This window comes from Pipistrellus kuhlii, unplaced genomic scaffold (assembly GCF_014108245.1).
Source record: "Pipistrellus kuhlii isolate mPipKuh1 unplaced genomic scaffold, mPipKuh1.p scaffold_m20_p_1, whole genome shotgun sequence".
Lineage (NCBI taxonomy): Eukaryota > Metazoa > Chordata > Mammalia > Chiroptera > Vespertilionidae > Pipistrellus > Pipistrellus kuhlii.
Genome location: NW_023425404.1, coordinates 107019820 through 107046544, shown reverse-complemented (window position 1 = coordinate 107046544; position 26725 = coordinate 107019820). Strand labels below are relative to the sequence as shown.

Here is a 26725-nt window from a genome sequence, read left to right as displayed (position 1 = left end):
CCAACTGCCCTCCCCTTGCTGGCCATTTTGTGGCAGCCATCTTGTGTACACATGGGGGTGGCCACCTTGTGTGTTGGAGTGATGGTCAATTTGTATATTACTCTTTTATTAGATAGGACTAGAGGCCCGGTACACAAAATTCTTGGGGGGAGGGGGGCGGAGGAAGGGGGTGTCCCTCAGCCCTGCCTGCACCCTCTCCAATCTAGGACTCCTTGAGGGCTGTCCAACTGCGTGTTTAGGCCTGATCCTACTGGGATGGAATGATTAAAATGTTCTGGAATTGATGATTAAAATGTTCAGGAATTGCCCTGGCAAGTGTTCTCAGATGTTAGAGCATCTGCCCATGCATGAAAAGGTCACATTTCCAGTCAAGGGCATGCACTTAAGTTGCAGGTTCAATCCCCAGCCCTGGCTTAGGCTCAGTTGGGAGGTAACTCATCTATGTGTTTCTCTCATATCAATGTTTTCTCACCCCCACCCCCTGCATCTTTCTCTCTGTCCCCCTCTGTGCCTCCCACTCTCTAAAACTCAATGGAAAAAATATCCTCAGGTGAAGATTAACAACAAGAGGTTCTAGAATTATAATGGAGATGTGTGCAAAATTTGTGACTATACTAAAAACCATTGAATTGTACACTTTAAAAGGGTGACTTTTATAGAATGTGAATTGTATCTTCAAAAACCTGTTATTAAATAAGACATTGTGAAATAATGTTAGCCACTGTTTTTCCTAAAATATACTAATATCCAAATATCTAGGAGTACTGTGGATGTTATATATATGTGTGTGGGCACAGCGCATAGTATGATATGGGATATTACAACATCACATTGTGTGTACAAGGTACTCTTACATATGTTTTTAGCTCTAAATCTCTAAATTCTCATTTGTTAATTGAACTTTGTGGAGACCTTAAGAACTTATTTATGTAAATGATCACTGTACTCTTACTAAAGGATATATCCTTTTATCTCTGAAGTTAATACAAATGATTGTGTTACAAATTGTTATCTCTCTTTTCTAGGATTTCCTGAGAATATAACAGTGAAACAGCGTTATCGACTACTTGGAAATAGTCTCAACGTACATGTAGTAGCTAAACTAATCAAAGTACTATATGGATAATCTTAAATAACTTTGAAAGATGGTCACAATATTCCTTCATATCCAGACGGTAATTCTGAAATTCTAGTTTAATTAATTTTGACAAAATTTAACCAAATTAACTTAATCTCTCATAATAATTTTGAATGTATCACAAAAATGCCAATTTGTTTCCTTACATTTATATTACTGTCTTTTGTAAAGTGAAATTATTGTTATTCTTTAGGTGAATATATTTTCATACGAAGTCATTAAATATAATATTTTTTATAATATGGTATGATATAACTTTAGGAATATTAGAATTTTAATGTTTACATCAATCCTATATAATTTGCAAATTGACTATCACACTCTTACACAAGATGTCCAACCCCATGTGGTCACAAGATGGCCAGCAAGGGAGGGCAATTGTGTGTGACCAGTCCAGCAGGGGAGGGCAGTTAGAGGTGACCAGGACTACAGGAGAGAGCAGTTGGGATGACCAGGCTGGCAAGGGAAGGCAGTTAGGGGTGACCAGGCCAGCAGGGAGGGCAGGTAGGGGTGAACGGGCTGGCAGGGGAGGGCAGTTGGGGGCTATCGGACAATTAGGACGGCAGAGGAGCAGTTAGGCTGGAAGGGGAGTGGTTAGGGGTGATTCAACTGGCAGGCAGAAGTGGTTAGGGTATGGTGACCAGGTTTTAACATTGGTAAAGCAGGGCATCATTGACCTGGGGGTGGGGAGGTTCTTTTTAAAAATATATATATTTTATTGATTTTTTACAGAGAGAAAGGGAGAGAGAGAGCTAGAAACGTTGATGAGAGAGAAACATCAACCAGCTGCCTCTTGCACACCCCCCACTGGGGATGTGCCTGCAACTCAGATACATGCCCTTGACGGGAATCGAACCCGGAACCTTTCAGTCCGCAGACCAACGCTCTACCACTGAGCCAAACTGGTGTCGGCATGGGGGGGGGGGTTCTTGATTAAAAATTTGATCTATTTGGAGCAACAAAAATTTTCATAGAATGCAAAAATAGTATTGTAATATATTTTTTAAAATTTCAACATAAGTACAATTTACAAATATAATAAATAAAAAGATTATGTATAGTTGTGTCACTTCAAGGCGGGCACTAGACTTTTGCCACCACTATAAAATATAAATAATACAAGTACTGTCTGCTAAATTCAAGAAAATTTATGTATTTATGAAATAAATAAATAAGTTACTTATCTAAATTATCCGAATAGCTGATTTTTAATGATATCACTTGTTTAACTAGATTAATAGCAAGCAGTACAATGTGTATCGTCTGAGAGACAGTTACAAAATGTTTTTGTCATTGCCAATCCCCAAAAATGCCATTGTTCGTTAAGTCCAAACAATGGTGGTCGAATTCTAACAACTGACCAACAATGTGAACTTTGATAAGCAGTTCTCCATAATCAGTTCTCAACAATTATTTGTTATTATTAAAGTTTAACATTATAAAATTAACAAAAATAATATAAAACTCATATCCTGGCTAAATAGCCACATGGCCTCCGAAAACCGTATATTCCCTTCCTGTTCTCCCGCTGTTCCCTAGTTTGTCGTGCATTCTTTCCAAAAATCGGGATTTTTTAAAAACGCTGCGGAACTTGGGACAAATTGTTAAAAATCGGGACTTTCCCATCAAAAGTGGGACATCTGGTCACCTTAGGGGCAATCAGGCAGGCAGGTAGGTAGGCAAGCAGTTGGGAGCTAATAGTCCTCGATTGTGAGAAGGATGTCCGACTGCCAGTTTAGGATCCATCTAGGGATTGGTCCTAAACCGGCAGTCAGACATCCCCCAAGGGATGGGAGATAATCATTGATTCGCTTCCTCCGGCACACTGCCTACTGGAGACTGAGCCTGCAACCCAGGCATGTACTCTGACTGGTAATTGAATCATAACTTCCTGGTTCTTAAGTCAGTGCTCAACCACTAAGCCACACCAGCCAGGCACATATAGGTTTTTTATTTTATTTTTATTTTTTTCTTTATTGATTAAGATATTATAATACATATGTGTCCTTATTTCCCTATTCACCCCACCCCCACCCACCCATGCCCTCACCTCCCTGTTGTCTGTGTCCATTGGTTAGGCTTATATGCATGCATAAAAGTCCTTTGGTTGGTCTCTACCCCTTACCTCTCCCCTCCCCTACCTTCCCTCTGAGGTTTGAAGGTCTGATTGATGCTTCTCTGTCTCTGGATCTGTTTTTGTTCATAAGTTTATGTTGTTCATCATATTCCACAAATGAGCAAGATCATGTGATATTTCTCTTTTTCTGACTGGCTTATTTCACTTAGCATAATACTTTCCACGTCCATCCATGCTGTTGCAAATGGTAAGAATTCCTTCTTTTTTTTTTTTTTTTTTTACCACAGTGTAGTATTCCATTGTGTAGATGTACCACAGTTGTTTTTGTTAATATATTTTATTGATTTTTTTACAAAAGAGAAAGAGAGAGGGATAGTCAGAAACACCGATGAGAGAGAATCATCAATCAGCTGCCTCTTGAACACCCCCCACTGGGGATGTGCCCGCAACATGCCCTTGACTGGAATCAAACCTGGGACCCTTCAGTCTGTAGGCCGACACTCTATCCACTGAACCAAAACAGTTTCGGCTGTTCCAGTTTTTTAATCCACTCATCTGCTGATAGGCATTTAGGCTGTTTCCAAATCTTAGCTATAGTGAATTGTGCTGCTATGAACATAAGGGTTCATATATCCTTTCTGATTGATGTTTCTAGTTTCTTGGGATATATTCCTAGAAGTGGATCATGGGTCAAATGGGAGCTTCATTTTTAGTTTTCTGAGGAAACTCCATACTGTTCTCCACAGTGGCTGCACCGGTCTGCATTCCCACCAGCAGTGCAGGAGGGTTCCTTTTTCTCCACATCCTCACCAGCACTTGTCAATTTGTTGATAATAGCCATTCTGACAGGTGTGAGATGGTACTGCATTGTCATTTTGATTTGTATTTCTCAGATGTTTAGTAACTTAGTGTGTTTTTATATGTCGCTTGGTCTTCCTTATGTCCTCTTTCCCAAAGTATTTAGGTCCATTGCCCATTTTTGATTGGGTTGTTTATCTTTCTTTTGCTAAGTTGACAAATAGGTTTTTATTAATTTGTTTGGTGTCAGTATACTTTCACTTTCTCAGGAAACTTCATTATTGTTTCTTCTTCCTCATAAATATTCAAATTCACCATCTCAATCATTCATAGCATTTCCTGTGTTCAAGTCTCTTCTATATTAAAAACAATCACAACAGGTAGAAACCTCCCGAGATTCTCGTCTTTTTTTCATCACTTCCCTTTCATAGCCAAACATCTTAGAAAGGTAATCTATATCTTATCTCTACTTAATCACTCCTCTAACTCTTCCACTGCTCCAATATACCTTTGGCCTTGGTCAAACTGCCAAAAGAGCATTTATAATACTATCATGATCAAGGATCTATGTGTGCCTGAGTTTTTCAGTCCTTATCTTCCCTGACTTAACAACAGTCTAAACTCTGTTTCTGGACACAGGTTTTCCCTTTGTCTAACATGGCATTGCATTCATTTTTTTAAAATTTAAAATATAGTTGACATTCAATATTATATTAGTTTCAAGTGTGCAACATAGTGATTCAACATTTATAAATCCTAATCCTTAGTGTTAGGCAGTAGAGCCAAAAGGCAGATAGGAAGATGTGAGTCGCCCTGAGCGATCCCCTTCAGAGCACCCTGAACATTGTGTCTGGCTAATAAGTCAGATCTGCACAGTGGGCACTGCCCTGTGGCTTACAGAGTGAGAAAATATCTATATCAACCAATTTGCTCTTTTTCATAGGATAGAACCTTTTAAAAAGTCAAAAAACAATTTTTGAAATTGTGAAAGTTGAGGGACTACCCAGCACTTTAAAAAATAATAAGAGTAGTGGGTAGGATTCCTTCACAAAAACCACAGTCTGTCTTTTGCTCCAGTTTCAACCTAATTCAGGTCAGAAAGTTATTAAATTGAAGGCTTGTGAGAATAGAGAAATGAAGCTGAGAACAAATTAAAGTGGTTTAATTCTAGCCATTGCAGTACAGAATAAAGAGAATAGACAGACAGCTGTCAGAGGGAGGGGACTTGGGGGGCTGGGTGAAAAAGGTGAAGGAATAGCAAAAAGAGAAAAACAGAACAGTGTGGTGGTTACCACAAGGAAAGGGGAGGGAAGGTAGTAGTAAAGGGAAAAACAGGGATAAATGGTGAAGGAAGAGACTTTGACAATACACCGATGATATAGCATTGGACACTTGAAACCCATATAATTTTATGAACCATTGTCACCCCAATAAGTTCAATAAAAAAAAAAAATTATAAACAGCTACTATGTCAGCCAACTGTAAGCACATACTAAAGGGCCTGGTCTGCAGGCCAGCTGTTGTGTCTGCACCCAAAGTAAAATAGTTCTGATTGTTCTTTTTGTTTTGATAACTTCATTATTAAAACCAAAATTTAGAATCAAGGAGTTCCCAAATAAGCTAAGATAACACAATAAGGATCTATTAATAATTTTAAACCCATATAGATGAAATAGTTAAAAATGTATTTTCCTGAGTTGATTATGTTATTGAACAGGTTAACTTTTCATAATTTGGTCTTCAGCTTGGAACTATGTCTATTAAGGCTACCAGTTATACACTCACAAATAACTTTGGACTTTGAAATTGAGTGAGGGTCAGATGGTCTCAGCAATTTTTTCATAGTCTGTGATTGAGCCCATTGTGTAATTTTTCAAGGATAGCCTTTGAACCTTCCTGTACTTAGAACTCTCTTCCTCTCAACTTCTAATGTCAAAGTGTGCTGCATACAACTACCAGGTCAACTTCTTAACATGCATTTTTGATCCACCTCCAATCTTGCCTCTTCATTCATCATACTCAACAAGATATGTAGTTATGCCCATAATATTTCACTTTATTAGAAGGCAGTCAGAATTCTAAACATGTTCTTCAAAGTCAGTCTGTACCAGTGAACTTGTCTGCACCCTTCTCTTTCTCCTGTCATTCCTTCACTTTGCTACTAAAATTTTAAAATGTCAGGTTTTAAAAAATTTATTTTCCTAGCCACTCTGTCTGTCTTTAGGACTTCTAGGAACATCTTACAATAAGATACTTGTACTCTTCAAAAATCTTGTGAAACCATGACCCAAAAACTGCATTACTATTTTTGTCTTGATTTGTGAGATTATTCCTTTTTACGTTTATTTTTTCAATAAATATGAGCATATGCAAATAACTTTGACTTCTTACTCCCCAAGTTCTCAAATAAATTATTTTATACTTGCCATAGGTAAATATGGGTTCTGAGTCTTATTTTCAGTTATATCCAATACTTACAGCTCTCCCTCGAGTACACTATATTTGACTCCTAAAGCTTTCAAAATCTAATTAAAAATATATAAATCTAGATAGAAATTTTCATAAAAACTAAAACATAGGAAATAAATTTTTTCGTAGAACTCTTCTTTATAGCCTTAGGTAGTCCTCATTTCTCTGCTTGAACATACTATGGTTTCATTGTTTACTGCAAGCATTTGCCCAGTATTTTGTTTGCATCTTTATATCTATTCATATCAGAGAAGATTTAAATTAAAGGCTGTAAATAGGGAACATGTTTATTTAGCCAAGTCAGCTCTATAATCAGATGAGATCACAATCTAAAGTCTAAAGACTCAGAGAGAGAGATCACAGAGGTTTGGAGCTGAACTCTTAATTATTGCTAAAGATTCAGTCCTCAGGATTCTACCCTTCATGTCCAACCTTTTTTTCTTAAGAGATTTCGCTTTTTCCTACGTCAACCATTTTGCCCAGGACACCCAGAGGACTCCAGATATTTTGCCTATGCCTTATTCTAAAATTTTCATGCAAGAAGACTTTTAACTTGAATATCTTCCTGTCACATCAAATTTAGTATATTTGAAAACATATCAATTTTTCTCCATTATAACATCAGTTCTATAAATGACCAACTTTAATATTTTTCTTTGTGGTACTGCTTCTCTCCCAGTCTCCTAAGTTCAAACCCCTCCAGCCAAAATCATCTTCACCTTCTTTCTCCTCTATTTCTTTCCATTTATAAGCGTCTGTTAATAAAGTAGTCTTTCTAAGATGGCCTTTCCTGAACCATTATTTTAGGAAAACAGCAAAAGTCATTTTAAAATTCTGAAAATATACCTCTATGTTTGCAACCAGATTTGTATGCTTGGCTAAACATGTGGACATTTAACAGATTTCAGCCTCCTGAATTTAATATATCATGGATATAATTTTTACTAAAATAGTTATTTTGCTCACTTAGCTAATTCCTTACACAAATACAGATACATTTTTATACACACAAATTATTGAAAATACCTAGTGGAATGTGATATTTCTTGTGCAGTATATATATAAGTTGAGTGGTCTATGTAAGAACCTATCCTATGATGAATAGACAATATGCTGGATAGTTGCTATGATTTGAATTGGCTTTAAATTAAAAAAAAAATTCCTTGTTTTAGAGAATGTAAACTTCCTGGAAGGCAGAGATTTAAGGTATTTTTCAGTGCTGCCTTTTCAGTGATTACAATACCTGGCTCATAGTCACAATAAATATTTGTTAAATGAGTGAATATAGTTACCATATGGATTGACAAACAAGCTGTATAAAGTCATCACATCATGAAGTTTATACTGCCTTTAAGTCATTCTCCTGAAAACTATTTAATTTGTGTTATTGGCGCTTTGCACACACAGGAAGAGCCAAATTTACTCAATGTGATTTAAACAATAATTCTAGGATAGTACTTGCACCTTGGCTTTAGAGAAAGTTGTGGCAGATAGAAAAAATTTTAAATGTTGTATTCTGACTTCTTGTCTGGACAAGAGCACAGACTCATTTCTTCTTGTCCCTCTCTGATAAGCATAATCATGGTAGGTAGTTAGACAAGAGCAGAGTAAGACAATAGACCACATGCAGAGGGTCACCAGGGTAGAGAGCCCCTGGTGCCTAGCAATGGACAAAACTACAAGCTCTTGCACCACCTCTCCCTTAAGATTTATCTCTGAAGATGACATCTAGGCTTCAGTTGTGTTTCAGCTCCAGGCCCAGAGAAGCAGCAAAATCAGATGGAGCAGCGCCATGGCTGACATCAGGACCAGCTGTGATGACTAATGACCCCTGCCCTGGCGTTGGCCAATTAGTGGAGACCACTACCCTGAGGGGGCGCACCTGGGAAACTGATGAATATTCTATTGAGATCCTTCCCTGGAACTTCCAGAGAAAAGCCTTTAAGACAGGAACCCCAGGCAAAAGTACTCTCTCTTTTTCTAGAGCATGCCCACATCTTTCCTCCCTCTTTCATCTCTCAAGACAAGCCTCCCTCCTCTCTCCCTCCCACCCCCACTATAACTAATTTCCTGAACACATTTCTTCTATTATTTAGTTCTACCTCTGTGACTTCCTAAATAAAGTTATTCTTATAATTTGAGTCTTGACTCTAAATTCTTTCTTAGCCAGAACTCAAGTACCAAGGTTGTTGAACTGAGTTCTAACACCTAGTGCTATTTCACTGCCAACGTAATGATCATTTCTGGATAAGTACAATTACAAGTTAATGCAAGAGGTATCAGAAAAAGAACCCTGAAAGATGGGATGAGGAAAACAAACTAGGTAGGTACTCCTAGGACTGGAGGGGAAACATAGTTGCAGCATGGGTATCTTACGACCTCTCACCCAACAAAATAAGGTAAACAGGCGTGGTGTTCCCCACCCCCAACCTAGCAACATAAAGGAGCCCAGAATGACTCATTTCCACCCCAGATGGGACTGGAGTCCTGTTGACAAAACCGGGTGAGTCTGATACCACCAGCAAGGGCAGTATATAGGAATCCCCACTGACAAGTGTCCAAGGGAAGCATTCTACTTCCCTGCCAGGCCTGAGACCTCTCTTGCTGAGAGATTTGGGCAACCAGAGGACACCAGCAAGGAGGATCCCACCACAAAAGTGCCTGATCCAGGAAGCCTTTTCATCCCATGGGCAGGTGACCTGGCCTAGAGTAGCACCCTCAAGGACCATTGGGAGCCCTAGCAGCACCAGAAAAACTGAGCAGACCAAAATAACTGTGCAAAGGCGCTGACAATGAACTGTTACTGGAATCACAAGCCAAAAGGTAGGCCTGAAGCTGCATGCTAACCATAAACACACTGACCGATGGACTGCTAAAATAAAAGATTAATATAGGGTGCAGAGAGTCCTAATGTAATAGACAAGATACCCAGGATAAAATCCTAAAATCACTTGTTATACCAAGAACCAAAAACATCACATTTTTGAGTCCTAGCTGGGTTGCCTCAATGGATTGAACATTGGCCTGTGGACTAAAGGGTCCCAGCTTTGATTCAAGTGCTTAAAGAAAAGAACTTTTAGTTGCAAATTCTGTATTAGTCCAAACCATTCTTCAGAAATAAAGGGGGAAATGAAGCAAAACTAAAAAGCATTTGTTGTTAGCAATCCTATCCACAAAGAATGGCTAATAGAAGTTCTTAAAAAAAAAAAAAATGATAAAATAAGACATCATGGAGTATCAGGAAGGAAGGCAGAATAATGGAAAGAGCAGAAATATGGATAAATACAAAAAACTATGCTTCTCATGAATTTTATAAATCACATTTGATGATTGAAATAAGAATTATAGCATCTGATGCTCAAGACAATAATATTTAAAAGTGGGGAAGGTAAGGGGGCCTAAATAGAAGTGAGATTTCATTTCACTCCAAGTGTTAAAATGCTGAGACCAGTTAACTGAGAAATTATGTATATATATATTGTAATGCTCAGAGCAACCACTGCAAAAAGTATACAAAGAAGTACAGGCAAAACCACTATGAATAAATCAAGATGGAATATTAAACGTGTTCACATAACCCATAAGAAGGCTAGAAAAGAGATAAAGAAAAGTAAGAAGCAGAAAACAAATGACTAAATGCCACACAAGCTCTACCATGTCAACAATTATTTTAAATATAATTGGTTGAAATACACTAATTAGAATACAGAGATTAGCAGAATAGATTAAAAACATGACTTAATTATGTGTCATTTATAAGAAACTTCAAATAACTTGATGTAGGTAGGCTGAAAGTAAGGCTGGTAAAAATAAGACCAACAAGGAAATCTGCCTTAATGATATATAAAAATGACAAAAAGTTATAGGAATGAAGATAGAAGCTGGGAGCAGATTAAACATTCTACAATTAGACTATGGTGAAGCCAATCAATAAAACCTTATGCATTATGGCAGCCCCTTTGAAAAAATGGGCAGTTCTTCAAAAAGTTGAGTCACCATATAACCCAGTAATTCTACTACTGGGCATATACTGAGGAGACCTGAAAACATATATCTACAGACAAATTTGTACACCCATGTTCATAGCACCATTACCCATATTAGCCAAAAAGTAGAAAAAGTTATTATGTTTATCAATTGATGGATGCATAAACAAAATGTGTATATCCATACAATGGATTCATCATAAAAAGGAATGAAGTAGTGATACTTGCTATAATGGGTGAACCTTAAAAGCATTACGCTAAGTGAAAGAAGCCAGATACAAAAGAACACATTCAATTTTATTTTATATGAACTGTCCAGAATAGACATGGTAGATTAGTGATTTTAGGGAAGAGGAAAGAGGGGAATTCAGAAAAGTATATAATTTCTTTTAGGGATAATGAAAGTATTATGGAACTAGATTGTACTGATGATGGTACAACTCAGCTCTGAATATACTAAAAAAGCATTTATTTGTACACTTAAATAGAATGAACTTTATAGTATACTAGAGGCCAGGTGCATAAAATCCATGCATGAGGGATGTGTCCCTCAGCCCAACCTGCACCCTTTCCAATCTGGGACACTTCAAGGGATGTCCAACTGCCTGTTTAGGCCAGATCCAGGTAGGATTGGGCCTAAACGGGCAGTTGGACATCCCTCTCACAATTCAGGACTGCTGGCTCCCAACTGCTTGCCTTCCTGATTGCCCCTAATCGCTTCTGCCTACCAGCCTGATCACTCCTTAACCATTTCCTTGCCAGCCTTATTGCCCATAACTTCCCTACCCTGAAGGCCTGGTCAATCCTAACTGCCCTCCCCTGCAAGCCTGGTGCCCTCTAACTGTTCTCCCCTATAGGCCTGGGTCTCTCCCTTCCACCCCCAACTACCTTTCTCCGTGGGTCCAGTCACCCCCAACTTCCCACCTCTGCCAGCCTGATCACCCCTAACTGCCCTTCTTTGCAGACCTGGTCCCTCCCAACTACTTCCCCTGGTGGCCATCTTGTGGAAGCCATCTTGTGTCCACATAGGGGCAGCCATCTTGTGTGTTGGAGTAATGGTCAATTTGCATATTATTCTTTTATTAGATAGGATAGAGGCCTGGTACATGGGTGAGGGCCAGCTGGTTTGCCCTGAAGGGAATCCTGGATCAGGGTTGGGCTTCCCTTGGGGTGTAGGATGACCTGAGTGAGGGGCCTGTGGTGGTTTGCAGGCCAGCCACACCCCCAGTGACCCAAGTGGAGGCCCTGGTATTGGGTTTATCTTCTATAATTGAAACTTTGTAGCCTTGAGTGGAGTCAAGCCACCTGCTCACTCTATGGTGTGGCTATAGCCATTTTTGTTGGGTTTTATTTATCTTCTATAACTTAAACTTTGTAGTGGAGGCCAAGGCAGTCCAGGGCTGTGGAGGCTTGGCTTATTCCATCACCAAGGGCAACTCAAGCCTCCTGCTCTCTCCAGCTCTGTGGCTACCATCATTTTTGCTGGGATTTATTTATCTTTTATAATTGTAACTTTGTAGCCTTGAGTGTAGGACTGGACTGATGAGGATAGCAAGGAAAGTTGGCTTCCTCCATTGCCAGGGAGACCCAAGCTTCCTGCTTGCTGCAGCTCCATGGCCACAGCCATCTTGTTTGGGTTAATTTACATACTTGCTCCTGATTGGCTGTTGGGCATGGCTTGTGGGTATAGCAGAGGTATAGTCACTTTGCATATTACTTTTTTATTAGCTGGACTAGAAGCCTGATGCATAAAGATTCATGCAAGAATGGGCCTTCCTTCCCCAGGCTGCCAGCACCATCTTCACTCTGGCCAGAGCCACCTTTGTTCCCACCTGGAGCTGCCTTTCTATTTTCCCATGCTACCCAGAGGTCTGGAGTGGCTGGGCAGTGCAGAATACCTGAGTTGTCATCACGGCAATGATGTAAGTATCCTGCCCTGCCCCTGGTCACTTGGCACCTGTGTATGCAAATTAGCCCACCATTTTTATTGAGTTGATTTGCATACTCACTCCTGATTTGCTGGTGGGTGTGGCAAAGATATGGTCAATTTGCATCTTTCTCTTTCATAGTGTAGATGAATTGTATCTGTCTGTATCTTTCTGTGTGTATCTCCATGCGTCTGCATGCATATAACACCTTGTACAACTTTTTACAGTTATTGTTAAAGGAGAACCAGTGGTGACATTGAATTAGGCTCAGGTGAAATAAAACAAAGAAGAGAAGAAAGGACACAGATTTGTCCATGTATATTCTGCGATTATAACTCTGAAATTATTCATCTGAAAATAGATTGGAATAACATAATAAAAATTATGTTAGAGTAATTGAATTCTAAGTCTCCCTGTTTATGTTTTGCAAATTGAATGTAGTATAGTTACATTACTTTTATAGTTAAAAACAATTTTTTATTCAAAATCAATACTCTCTACCATTGAGTCTGATCATTGAAAACTAGCTTTCAAGTCAGTAGTTCATTTGCATTCTGATGTTTTATAATGCAGTCTCCTCCACAGACTCTTTTCCTGCAAGACAGACTCTATCTTACCCAGTTCAGTCTCTTTAGCGCCTGCCTCATGATGACAAATTGTGGGTATCTAATATATAATTGTCCAGTTAACCTGACTTAAATATATGTATGCTGAGTACTATAACAGAATCATTATGGTCTTTCATGACTTGCTGGAATAATTATTTTAATCAACCTAAACAAGAATTACACATTACTAGTAGATATTAAAGGAAAAATATTTAATACTAGAATTGTGTAGAACTTCTAGGGGATTGTTTATGTCTGCTCTAAATATAGTCTAGGAATTGTTGACAAAGACTGATCTAGCAGTACTTCTGTAATAAATATAGTCCAAGCCACTGTAAAAGAAAACTTATAAAAGGACAAAGGTTTTGGTTTTTATAGATCTTAGAATAATGGCACTAAATAGCTGAGAGGTGAGGTCATCTCATCTTTCTTCCTGCTCTTGATGGCAACACCTTATATCTTCCCACAGATCTGTGTGGCACTTCAATGGAAAAATCCCCTGGGAGTGGTGGCCCTTTGTAAAACATCAACCTTGTTAAATCACTCCTCCCCTCATAAATCACATCAATGGAGCAAAATCTCCTATCACCAGATAAAGATGCCTCTGTACTGCTTCCATTTGTATCCTTCCAATTAAAAATGCAGGAGGCAGAGTTCTATAGTGCCAAGTATCCCTAAACTCTTCTTTCTCCCTTTCCCTCAGCGATGACACATCTACCTCACTGGCTCTCTTCCTCTCATCAAACCCAAAACACATGGTGATAAAAATTTATTTCCCTCTTTTCAAAAGATCCGATTCAATATAGTAAGTTGCAATTATTTACCACCTACAATCCTACCATCAATCACATTGAAGTGTTAATGTAATTTCTTTTCATTTTAGTATAAATGGTGTCTAAATCTCTCACTTTATTGCCTTATTCAAGGAATTGTAGGAGTCACCAAGTAGAAAACCTATTTTGTTCTTTTTAGGCTACCTTGGAAAGGGATGCCAGGAACCAGGAACATTTATCCCTGGTAAGCTCACACTGGGATTAATGCAGTGGATGTTGAAATTCTGGTGACCAGAGCTGCTGGAGGTAGAGCAAGCTGTGTTTGTTTCCACATTGGTTTTTGGAGCTATTGATCCTTGCAATTTCTATTTCCACCGCTCTGTGTATTACCTCTAGCCAGTCTCTGTCTCATAAGACCTCCCAGTATATTTTTTATGTTTTCTACAACTTGAGTAGATACACTATATGTGGATGTGTGTGTGTAACATGTGCCATTAGCATACCCATGGTCCTTATCTAAAGACTTATTTCCTTATTACAGTTCTTCTTCTGGATATAAATTTTTTGGTTATATTCTCTTGTTTATTTTTGTATTTTAGAAAAATATCTGAGGGGGTGGGGGGAAGCAGAAAAGTCCTCCAACTCCTCAATAATGTGTAACAATCTACCTTCTCAGGAAAATCTCTGCCAAACCTGAATTATTCAAATGGTAATGACTAACTCAACATTCCTTTTCATGATACTCAAGGGTAATTGCAATCAGTGCAGTAATGAACATGGAGAACAAATACGCGGATTATGTTCCCTGAATCAAGACCACACTGCATTCAAAGAGATCAGTTCATCGCAGTAGTGGATTAGGTGATTTCCTAGAAGGTAATGCATTTCCCAGGAATCAGTGTTGTGGGGTCAAACCCTGGAGTCAAAAATAAGACCACCAGAGGCTGTTAACTGATTTAAAAAAAGCAGGCAAGGATTTATTGAACTGGCCAGGATGGCCGGGAGAGCACCACACACAGGTGGAGTCCACACTCACAACCACGCCATTCCAGGTATAGGCAGTCCTTTTAAAGGTCTAAACCACAAAAATTTTCCTTTGTTTTAAATTCTAAATTCTAAATAGAAATTATGTGTCTGGGAACAGCCCGCAGGGTCGTTCCCAGCCACATCCTGCTTGACGTTGGAATGTGAACCTATCTTGCAATAGCAGATAGTACAGAAGTAGAGCTGAGCAAACTTAATCTCTAAAGGTTATCTGCAGTTTGAACTCCTGGAGCTACTGAGTCAATGGGAATCAATCTCCTGTGGTCCTGGTCCACAGGCATAGAAGTTATTTTTGTGAGTGAAGAAGTCAGAATAGCAGGGTTAAAATTCAAACAGCAGTTTTTACCTAAGTATGATTGCTACCATACTTCATCAGAAAATGAAGTTTTACTAGTAAACTTCCATGAACTTCCATAATTATTTGGTGCAATGCTTCATGAAAAATAAGTAGAAAATTGGAGCAATATTATATTGCCCAGAAAATTTATAGAAAATCATAAAACTGGCATAAGTAAATACACTATTTAAACAATGTTATGTCCCTGTGTTATAGAGAACTAGAGTAATCAAGTCATGCTCAGAGTGTTTGAAGTTATACTTTATTATGCACTGGTCCAGAGAAAAATGTCTCTCAAATTCTGAGCCCCATCATGGAGGCGTTTTCCCAACTTATATGTTTTTACCTTCTTTGTCTCCCAACTACAGGGTGTTTCCAGCCTCCTTTGCAAGTACTTAAAGAGCCCCTATGTGCTGGGGTCTTGAGACCTCAACCAAAGGCTTGGCTTGGTGCCAGCACTGATAACTTTGTCCGGTGAAGGTTTAATGGCCTCTGTGAACTGGGAGTAGTCTTATTTTCCTTATTATTTAAGCAAGCACACATTTAAGAAGCCAAATAGCAGGGTTAAAATTTCAAACAGCAGTTTTTATATAAGATGGATGCTTCACCTGAAATAGAGAATGAATTATCATAAGGTTAAAATAATACTATATTCACAAATGCTTTTATTAATACTAAAGACACAGATTAATTCTACAGTGTTTTGTTATAAACTGATATGAAAATGAAGAGACTAAAGAAAGCACCAAATCCAGAGTGAAACTGTGGAATGAGGCAGGAGCTAAAATATAGGGTATGGGAATCTTGCCATTCTTCCTCCCAAATGTCTCTCTCCATTTCAACCCTCTCTTCTCATTCTCATAACTGCCATACTGATCCATCCCTCCAGGTAAATTCCGTGGGCTTACCAGAAATATCACTAAGGATTATTTCACTCCAGATATATGAGCAGTAGCCTATTTTCAACCTACCACTTAAGGCCCATAATCAATTGAAACAGGAATTTTTAGGGGTGAAAAAGACAGGCTTAGGAAATTTTAGAAATTAAGAGGACCACAGAAGAAGCACAGGGCTGCAGAGGGGAACTGAATAGGGGAGCTGAAAAGCTGCAACAGGTACATTTCCATAGAATTAGAGAGCTAGAAACAGCAGTAGGTCTATATTTACAAAATAAAGGAAAGCCATTCAGCCAGAAGGAGAAGAAACCCCAAAGGACATAGGAAAACAATAAGAAAGGAGGGACATGTGAGGTTAGACCTTTGAGTCAGAAGTTACTATAGTAACCAGTCTAAGGGAATAGTGATATCAGAGGGGATATCAAGGCACAAGTATCTACAGCCTTTATTGAAAGGTGAGACAGAGGGCTGAAAACCAGGACACTGGCTTTATTAGAGAAGGACCCCTGCGGGCTGCCCCACAAGGGGAAGTAGCAACACCTGCAGAGGGGAGCAAGCCTTTTGAAGGGAGGATTGGGAAGGGATGGGGCTTAGGGTACTTGGTGGTTTTATATAAGGCACATGACTAGGCACTTAGGTACTTAGGAATCGGGGTTTAGGATATTTGGCAGGCGTTGATTGGTGGTGCAATGCACAGTCCATAAAAGATGCCTGGTTAGGTGCTCAGGAACGTCCAGGCGCCGGTGCAGTTTACTGATACTCTGTCCATCAGTTGGGGGAAGGGAGGATCTATCATTTATAAGTCATAGGGAAAAGGAACTCAGTGGGACTCTCTCGCCCCTCCCCACGTGGGGAGTCTGTACTTGTTCTTCAATAAAATTTCCACCTTTGCTATACCACCTTCCACCCATGGATTCCTTCTTTGACTCCATCGGACAAAGAATCCAGGGAACCATCCTGCCCAGGGGAACACTGCGCATTCCAGTCCAAAAAAATCCTGCTTCACGATCACTTTTCTCCAAAATGACCTCTGGACTTGCAGAACCACTGTGCCAGTAGTCTGCCCAAACTGGGTTAGGATCTCTTTTTCAGTTTGATACATGCTGTTTTCCTAACAGTGTATTGGTATATATTTTGTCCAATGTTGTCACCCCCATCTTGATAATATTGCTTTATTACAGCTTTTTAGATTTATACAGATGCCTTTATTGCAAACCAGAAAAGGTCATGACCTTTATTTCTTTTGAATTTCCCTAATTGTTGTGGGCATCATATGTCTGCAATAAATGCTTAGTAAGACTATGAAACAATGGAATTTGGATGAATCTAGTAAATTAAAAACAAACTTTGGTGTGTATATATAATAGTTATAGAAATTATATTCATATAGTAATGGAATATTCTAAGAATCTGGAGAAAAGATAAAAAACAAAGGGCTAAATAAAGTCTTCACATTAAGCAATAAAATTTTCTAGGAAACTTTCCTCATCAAGGTAGAAAACTGAAGGATTTTTTATCTGAGCAAAATAAATATGCCTAGGAGGAGAAAATATCTTAAAAATTGACATTTGGAGCTCCCCAACGAAATTGCCGGATTGACATTGAATCACCCCATGATAAAGCCTACTAGTTATTATTATCAGCCATGCTTAGAACATCATCCACTCTTTAGTGTCTTATTCTTCAATTTAAATGCACACATAGGATCAATAGGAAGTGATGGAGTGGACTTTGAACCCAGATGAACTCCAGAGCCCATGTCCTTAATCCTTCAACTATATGGTCTTCCTTAGACATGACTTTAGCTGAAAAAATCTGCAATTTACTCCTTTTTGTGTTGTCATTTTTCAGCATGTGTAATACATAAAGGGCACATGCGGAATATTTGTGAATGCATTCTGGGAATTGGAGCTCTTCTAGGTAATAAAGGACAGGATTTCAGGTCTTTAGAATATACCTTGGGGGAAGGGAGAAGGGAGATTATTCACTTTCTAAAACTGAAGGTCCCAAAACTATTTTAATCTGTTTGCTGAAGAAATTCCAAATAAGGCATGTAAACAGAATGGGTGAAAATGCTGCAGAAACAGTAATTGATTTTTATATTGCTTTCATGGAGTCATCATATGCAGATGGTCTGACATGGAGGGTGAGTAGGTGAGTGGATGTAAAATTCCCTAATTCATCACCAATGATCAGTCAGATCTTGAAAGAATGTTTTTCTTTTCTTTCACTCATGAGGAACAATTAGGTATGCCTAGAATGGGAGCAGAGAAATTATCTTTGTTGTTGTTGTTGTTGTTGTTGTTGTTTAATAATAAATGCAGCCCTAGGCAGTATGGCTAAGTGGTTAGAGCATTGTAGGTTCAGTTCCAGTCAAGGGCATGTATCTTGGTTGCAGGCTTAATCTCTAGCCCCATTGGGGTGCATACAGGAGGCAACCAATTGATGTGCTTCCCTCACACTAATGTTTCTCTCTGTCTCTTCTCTTCCCTCCCACTCTCTCTAAAAATCAATGAAAAAAAAAATAGATCTTCCAGTGAGGATGAACAACAAAGAATAATAAACACATTAGTAAAGAGGAAAATCCAGGAAAAAAGGATGTTCAAAAGGAGATCATGCTGAAAACCTTTTCTATTTCACTAAAAGATTTGCTAGGTGCAGTGATCTTTAAAAAAATATAATCCTGAACATAACTATGTTCTGAGCTGAGAGAGTTAAAATTGTCCTGTGTTGGGAGATTCTAACGTATTCTGTTTTATCCTAAAGTTGACAAATAGTTTATAAGGTCAAGCTTTTCTCCTACCCCTAACCGAAGTTGTTAAGCTTTTAAACAAACCTTGGACTGATATAACTTTAAAGAAATGCATTCAACTTGAAATGCCATTTTTTGTTATTACACTTAAAACAACAAAATAAGAAAAAATAAAAATAAACTCATCACTTGACCCCAGTACCACCTTGCATAAACAACAACTTGCCAGCTATTTTTGCTATTTTTGTTGTTGAGGCTGTATAGATGTAAAACAGTGTTACATTTCTCTGTCATATTAAATTGTGCCACATTATTTAAGGGGGCAATTTTATATAGATGCTATCTAAAATTTACACAGACTATTTAAAAAATTTTAAAGCCAAGGTGTCTTCGTACAAAAGCACCCTTTTATTTCTTAAGAAAGTTTCTATAGTAACCAATTCTTATCCCATCTTCTTAATTCCAGTTTCAAGTTTTAAAAGTTATAAAGTACATATAACATAAAATTTTCATTTTGTTAATTTTAAAAATTTAGTGGCATTACTTATATTCACACTCTTGTGCAATTGTTATAATTATTCATCTTTAGAATTTGTTTTCATTTTTGGAAGTGAAATTCTATACCCATTAAACAATAACTCCCATTGTCCCTTCCCCAGCCATAGAAAACACCATTTTACCTTCTGTCTCAATGATTTTGACTAGTTTAGGTTCCTTTATAGGTGGAATCATAGAGTCTTTGTCTTTTTGTGCCTGGCTTATTTTACTTAGCATAGTATCATCCATGTCGTAGCATGTTTAAGAATTTCCTTCTTTTCTAAAGCTGAGTAATATTTCATTGTATGTAATACATTTTGTTTTTCCATTTATATCTGTCAGTGGTCACTTGGGTTGTTTCTACCTTTTAGCCACTGTGAATAATGCTGCTATGAACATGATTGTACAAATTCATTTTTGAGTCCCTGTTTTCAATTCTATTGGCTATATGCCCAGGCATTGTGAGACTATATGGTGATTCTGTGTTTAATATTTTAAGGAGCCATCATACCGTTTTATAGTGGTTGCATCATTTTACCAACAATGTTACAGAAGATCAAAGAAATACCAAGCATGCTTCCTAGAGAAAGGGAGGGACCTGGTTTATTAACACTAGTGGACTCCAGGAATAATTTCCAAATCAGAGCGAAGAAACATGCAGAGAGCCTATTTATATATATATATCCCCCGCTAGGGTCTTTGTTTTGCAGATATGGTTCCTCCCCATTTCCTGGGTTTACAGGAAAGCCCCCAGATGTCAGACCACATCCCATGGTCGCATGACAACCCTCCCCCTCAGGACAGTGCATTGTTCACAGTTCCATGGCCTCTGCATTAGATAACAAGTTCTGCAAGATGAGTTTCTTCCTCAACAGTGCACAAGGTTTTAATTTCTATACACCCTCACCAACAACTTGGTGTTTTTTTTCTGTTTTTTTGATAGTGGCCATCCTAATGGGTGTGAAGTGGTATCTCATTGCCATTTTGATTTGTACAATATTTTCCTAATGATTAATGATGTCGAGCATCTTTTCATGTGCTTTTTGGCTATTTGTATATCTTCATTGGGTTTACAAATTCCTTTGCCAATTGGATTATTTGTTTTTTGTTCTCCAATTAAGAATTCTCCATATATTCTGAATATTAACCTCTTATCATATATACTAGAGCAGTGTTTTTCAACCTTTTTTGGGCAAAGGCACACTTGTTTCATGAAAAAAATCACGAGGCACACCACCATTAGAAAATGTTAAAAAATTTAACTCTGTGCCTATATTGTCTATATATAAAGTAATTCTCTTGAATAGGAATCAAATAAACACAAAGAAAGTATTTTATAATTACTTTATTATGAAATATTAAGTAAACAAAATAGTGAAAAATTATAAAATTCTTGTCTTGTCTGCACCTACGGCACACCAGGCAACATGTGCCGCGGAACAGCGGTTGAAAAACGCTGTACTAGAGGGCTGATGCATGAAGATTTGTGCAAGAATGGGCCTTCCTGCCCCTGGCTGCTGGCACTGCCTTGGCTCCAGCCTGGAGCTGCCTCTCTGCCTTTGCTCTGGCCCGGAGCTGCCTTTCGGCCTTCCCAGAGAGGCTAGGGTGGTGCAAACGCCTGTGCATGCAAATTAACCCACCTTATGTGTTGGGTTAATTTGCATACTTACTCCTGATTGGCTGGTGGGTGTCACAAAGGTACAGTCAATTTGCGTATTTATCTTTTATTAGTGTAGACGATTTGTAAATATCGGTTACCAGAGAATGAGTTGCCTTTGCACTCTGTTGATGTTGTCCTTTGATACACAAATTTTTCACTTTGAAATAGTCCAATTTATTTTTTTTTGTTTGTTTTCTGTTCTTTCTTTCATATCCAAGAAATCATTGCCAAATCCAATGCCACGAATCTTTCCCGCTATGTGTTCTTCTAAGAATGTTGTAGTTTTAGCTCCTATACCTTAGGTATTTGATTCATTTTGAGTTCATCTTTATGTGTGCTGGAGTGTAAGGGTCTTGCCTGTGGATATCATGCAAAAATTTTCCCAGCACCATTTGTTTAAAGGTAGGCACTTTTTTTTAAAAAAAAATATTTTTATTGATTTCAGAGAGGAAGGGAGAGGTAGAGCGAGAGATAGAAATATCAATGATAAGAGAGAATCACTGATTGGCTGCCTCCTGTATGCCCCCCACCTGGGACAGACCCCACAACCTGGGTGTGTGCCCTTGAGCAGAATCCAACCCAGGACCCTTCAGTCAATAGGCTGAAGCTCTATCCACTGAGCAAAACCGGCTGGGGCAAAAAGTAGCTACTTCTTAAACAAGGATTGTTTTAGTGGGTGTTTCCAAAGCAGTGTGTTACCATTTCAAAGGTCAAATAGATAATGATTAAATTGCACATCACTTAAAGGTTGAAGAGTACAGAAGAGCTAAGATCATTTACATCCCCTCAGGAGGGGAAAAAAAAAACAACAACAACAACCAACTTAGCCTTCTAGGGCAAAGAAGAAAGAATTAAAAAGTTGCAGGACATTCCAAAGGTCAAAGTACACCTGCCTGGTCTGCTTTCTCCAAACTCCCACACTCAGTTGGAGTGGCCTCCCTCTTACCCTACAACCTAGGAGGGTTGGCGGGGAACATGTCCTTATCTTTTCTTTGGAGTGCGGTCATTTTATTGACATTTACAGAATCAGATGGTGAAACTGGACAGCTTGAGTTGCAGAGGCAAAAAAGGATTGCTGACCTCCAACAGTAAGTAGATCCATGGATTATTTCTGCTGATAGACTAGGGTTGTTCCTCATCCATTTTCTCAAATAGCCAGAAAAGCAAAGGAGTAATTTTTCTTGAGAAAAATAATAGTATTAAAAACAAATAGGAAAAAATATATGTGGAATTATCTTCAAAACAAATAATTTATTTATCATTTTGCAAATAGAGCAGATTTGCAGAGAAATAAATGGCATATGAACAGAGAATTTACTCTGTTCATATGCCATTTATTTACTCTGTTCATATGCCATTTATCAAAAGTGAAGTTATATGCAGTCTATAAATATTCAGTGAGAAACTTTCTTTTTGGGATTTAAAAATTATATGTTCTGCCTGGCCGGCATAGCTCAGTGGTTGAGCATTGACCTATGAATCCGGAGCTTACTGTTCAATTCTTGGTCAGGGCACATGTCTGGGTTGTATGCTCAATCTCCAGTGTGGGGTGTGTAGAAAGCAGCTGATCAATGATTCTGTCTCATCATTGATTTTTCTTTCTCTTCCTGCCTCTCTGAAATCAGTAAAGATATAATTTAAAAAATTATGTCCTAATTACTGATGCATTCTCTGGTTTGTATTATATAGGCCTCGAATAGCTACAGAGAGAGGAAATTTAGTATTTCTTACTGGGTCTGCACAAAACATTGAATTTAAAACTGGATCCCTGGGGAAAATTAAATTAAATGATGAAGACCTTGGCGAATGCTTACAACAGGTAATACATTGGAAATATATTGAAGTAATTTTGTATATCCATATATGGTACGGTCACTTAATTGAACGGTTATTTATTAATCTGTACCTTGAATCTTTAGCACAGGGGACATAATTGGAGGGGCACAAGTCCGTGTAAAGAGCAATGCCCTCGGGTTAATGATGGGCAGAGAGGAGTACAGCTGCTATGGAGCAAGGAAGGAGGGGCACTAGAGAGAGTAGAAGTGACCAGTTCACTTTTACCACAGAACAGAATTGGCCAACTGTATTCCTTCTCCTTGAGTGTTTTCAGCGCTCCTTCTTAGCTGCATCATGCTGGTGTGTCAGCCAGGGTGTTAGCGGCTGCCATTACTTAGAGCTGGCTGTGGGCTAGCCACTGTGCTCTGCACTCCGTGTGCATTATCTCTTCTAACAGCCCAGCTGCCCATGGAGATGGCTGACTGTGACCCCGTTTATAGGGGGTAAAGGAACCCTGCAGCAGTTCCGTCACCTGCCTAAGGGCACACACAGAAAGCCTGGGTCAGGATTTGAAACCTGAACAGTCTGATTCCAAGCCAGGCCTTTTACCAGCACTCTACACTGTTATTATGGGAGAAAACTGCGAATGGAAAATACTTTGAGAGATTGTTGCTGAAAATAGTAAATGGGATTATGCCATGACTATTTTAGTCTGAAGTTTATTATACATGGCAGTGTTTTGGTTTTTATAATAATGGGCAAGATTCTAGTGCTTAAAATAAAATAATACTCAAATTTTAAGATTTTGTTCCTATAATGCATACAAACATTTTTCGCTCGCATTTTCTTCTTCCTCCTCTTTCCCTCCTTATCCTCCTCATTCTTATTCTTCTCCATCTTTTTAAAAATAGATCCAGAAAAACAAAGATGATATTACGGATTTAAAAAGGAGTGCAGTTGGTCTGCCTCAAAATATTTCTAGTCAAATAAATCAGCTTAATTCTAAGGTAAGTGTGGTCATCTACACCATTAAAGCAAGGGAGGTCTTCTCAACTCACCTTCATAAGCAACCGTTTGGCAGGAGACATATCAGCGTTGTGTATTCTGTAGAAAATTAACATTGCAATCATGGACGTTTTGATTAAAGGACACAGCTCTAATAGAGGATGTAGAGGTGATGTGGTGACGGGCAGAATGCTGGAAATACTACAGCAAGAACTTGTTGCACAAGTAGCCTTGCTCATGTTCTGGTAACAACCTTCTATTGGAGAAGTGGATGAATCCTTGTCATTGTAAAAATTCCTGGAGTCTTGTGTACAGAGAAGCATTGAATTAATTCATCAGTGGGTTTTTAAAAAAATCTATGTAATGGAAGAGAGTAGAAAGAAAAGGAAGCTTGGAGGGGAGAGGAATGATGAGGGGGATGGCACTAAAAGAAGAAACAGATAAAGTGAGGGCATTAGGAAAGCATGTCAAGGGGATAACATTTTATGTAAAATGCCTTTAAATCAGGTAACTTATGCTCTTTCCTCCCCACTTCTAGTTTGTGGATCTTGAGAGAAAAGTTCAAAGCTTACAGCAGGTAAGTCCCATAAGTACTACATATCTAACATCTTTTACTTAAAACAAACTAGAATCATTGATGAATCTAGTGTTCTTAAGGTGGATGAATGATTTATATCAAGGACTTTGATTTTTGCTCTAGTTTAATTCTCATCATACTTCATGCTTCCCCGGATAGAGATGAGGAGCTTGCATCTCAGAGAGATGAAGTGACTAGCCCAAGGTCACCGGGCATGTGAGCATCTGAGCATTGAGGCCTCTGACTCGCTCAGCAGTCCATGTGCTCTTCCTTTTACACCGTCAGCCTTCAGTGGTGATTTGGTGGACTTATCTGCTCAGCCACTGACCACCCAACTTGCTGATTCTGGCATCAGGGACTAAGTTTTGAAGGCCATTTGTTCCCTCTAACATTAAATTAAGAAGTCTGAGGTGTATCACAAAAATATTCCAAACTTCCTTAAAAGCAAGCTTGCTGATAACTGAATTTGAACAATCTCTTAGGACAAGCATGCCAAACTCATAGCCCACAGGTTCTATGGCTCTTTTATTTAGCCCGTGTTAGCCTTTGAGTTTGCCATGCTTGTCTTAGGGTATACCTTTCATTATTGTACTACAGGCTTATGAACTAGTCCTTGTCATAAGGACTACCCTTTTAAAACACCACCCTTTTAAAAAGGGATTTAAAAGAAGTCCTTTTTCTTCTTTTAAATCCCTTTTTAAAAGGGTGGTGTTTTTGAGAGTTTCATGGAAGTCATAACCTTCTACCCAAAGAAATGCAGAGTGACCCATATTTAAACTTTTAAATAAAAGGCAGCAAATTCCAGATTAATAAGCTCTGCCCTAATGTTCTTGATCTGTTTCGAGTATGCTTCAAATGATGTCTTCTGCTTTGGTGCTTCATATTTGGCAAACAAGTTTATTTATTCCTTTTCCTGACTTAGATAATAAATTGTACGCTTAGTCTTGATCTTTTAAAGGAGTAACTAAGTGAATGAAAATGAGCAATGAATCACACCTCTGGAGCAAGACCCAGCACTAGAGTTTTCCATCTCATGGAGTGCTTCATTATTTCTACCAAACTTCTAGAACTGGATGCCAGGTTCAAATTAGCTCAGACTGCCCTTGGTATCCCCCAGAAAGAATTTTTAATGATGTTCGAATGTAAGTGCCTTTATGCCTTCAGACAGGGCAGGTGCTCTCTGGGCACGACAGTCTCCCCTGTTCCCCATTGTCTTCCTCCCGAGGGCTCGGTGATTCCATTTCCTGTTGGGTCCCCACAGGCTTATTTGTTTCTGTTCCCCAGACAAAGTTGCTTTTGTACACCAGGAAAACGTTTAAAGAGAATGTGGTTAACTTTCTCAATACTGTCCTTTGATGGACAGGGCTAATTGTGGTACTGGCACAAAGACAGGCAAATAGAATAGCGGGAGAAAACATAGTCCAGAAAGAATATGACTTATCGCAAAGGTGAAGTGAGAATGGGCTTTGCAATAAATGGTGCTGAGACATTTGGTTGGCTGTCCTACGGCTCCCAGTTTCCTCTGTAGAATGAAAGCAACAGGCCTTGATTTTCTTTGTGAGTTGCTGAATGTTAAAAAGGAATATAGTGCATACTTTACTCCTATTTTCTTTTTTTAAAACATAGAATTAGAGCTATGCTTAGGTGAAATTAATAGCATACCTGTCCTTACCTAATCACTTGTCCTCTCTAAAGAAGTCTTCTCTGCCCCATCCTGCTCCCAACCATAACAAATCTTACAACATTGGAACTGCTAACTGACGTATTCCCCAGGCTGTGTAGACAAAGGCGATCTGTCTGTGAATGGAGTTTGAAAGTAGTCATGTGAGCATGAGAGTGGAGGGTGTATCTAAGGGGGTCACATTGCAAACAAAGGGGCTTGGATGAAAAGAGTTCAGTCATCTTGACCTTTGGAGGAGGGGTGACGGCAAAAGATGATCCCATTTCAAATGCTTATCTGGAGGGACTAAAGATAACAGTACAGCAAAAGAACCGGTATTTCCATTTTATTTTCTTAGCACAATAGGAATGCCTATTATTATTTCCACACCTGAAATCTTTACGCTTGTCTACCAACATATATTTCTCTGGTGAAAAATGCTTTCCCAAAGAGTAGAGTGAGAATTATCTCTCCTCATACTTCATCCCATCCATGGTTAAATGTATGCAAATAGTGAAGGAACATGAAATAGGACCTATTGTATATGAAACATGTATTTTTTTTCACAAGAGCATTGATTTGAAGAATTTAAGTAACAGATTTAACATCTGGAAGAAGGCCTTCAGGGACTGGGGTAAAATGTAGCTTTACATACACACCTGCACTGAGACAGGCCTTTTATTGATGCTAACAGCAAGTACCAC

The 26725-nt window shown here is 38.7% G+C and overlaps 2 protein-coding genes across 6 annotated transcripts in view; both read left to right on the top strand.

Annotated features, from left to right (window-relative positions):
• Positions 1 to 1330, top strand: part of TRDMT1 (tRNA aspartic acid methyltransferase 1) — a 39897-nt gene extending 38567 nt beyond the window's left edge. For all 5 annotated transcript variants that reach the window (XM_045587839.1, XM_045587836.1, XM_036459244.2 and 2 more), the window contains one exon: positions 1026 to 1330. In XM_045587839.1, coding sequence (XP_045443795.1) covers positions 1026 to 1126 — 101 coding nt within the window. In that variant the 3' untranslated portion in view covers positions 1127 to 1330. The remainder of the gene's footprint in view (positions 1 to 1025) is intronic.
• Positions 1331 to 21846: 20516 nt separating this feature from the next.
• CUBN (cubilin) overlaps positions 21847 to 26725 on the top strand; it is a 291544-nt gene continuing 286665 nt past the window's right edge. The window contains exons 1-4 of the mRNA XM_036459129.2: positions 21847 to 22091; positions 22693 to 22822; positions 23691 to 23786; positions 24323 to 24361. Coding sequence (XP_036315022.1) covers positions 21979 to 22091; positions 22693 to 22822; positions 23691 to 23786; positions 24323 to 24361 — 378 coding nt within the window. The 5' untranslated portion in view covers positions 21847 to 21978. The remainder of the gene's footprint in view (positions 22092 to 22692; positions 22823 to 23690; positions 23787 to 24322; positions 24362 to 26725) is intronic.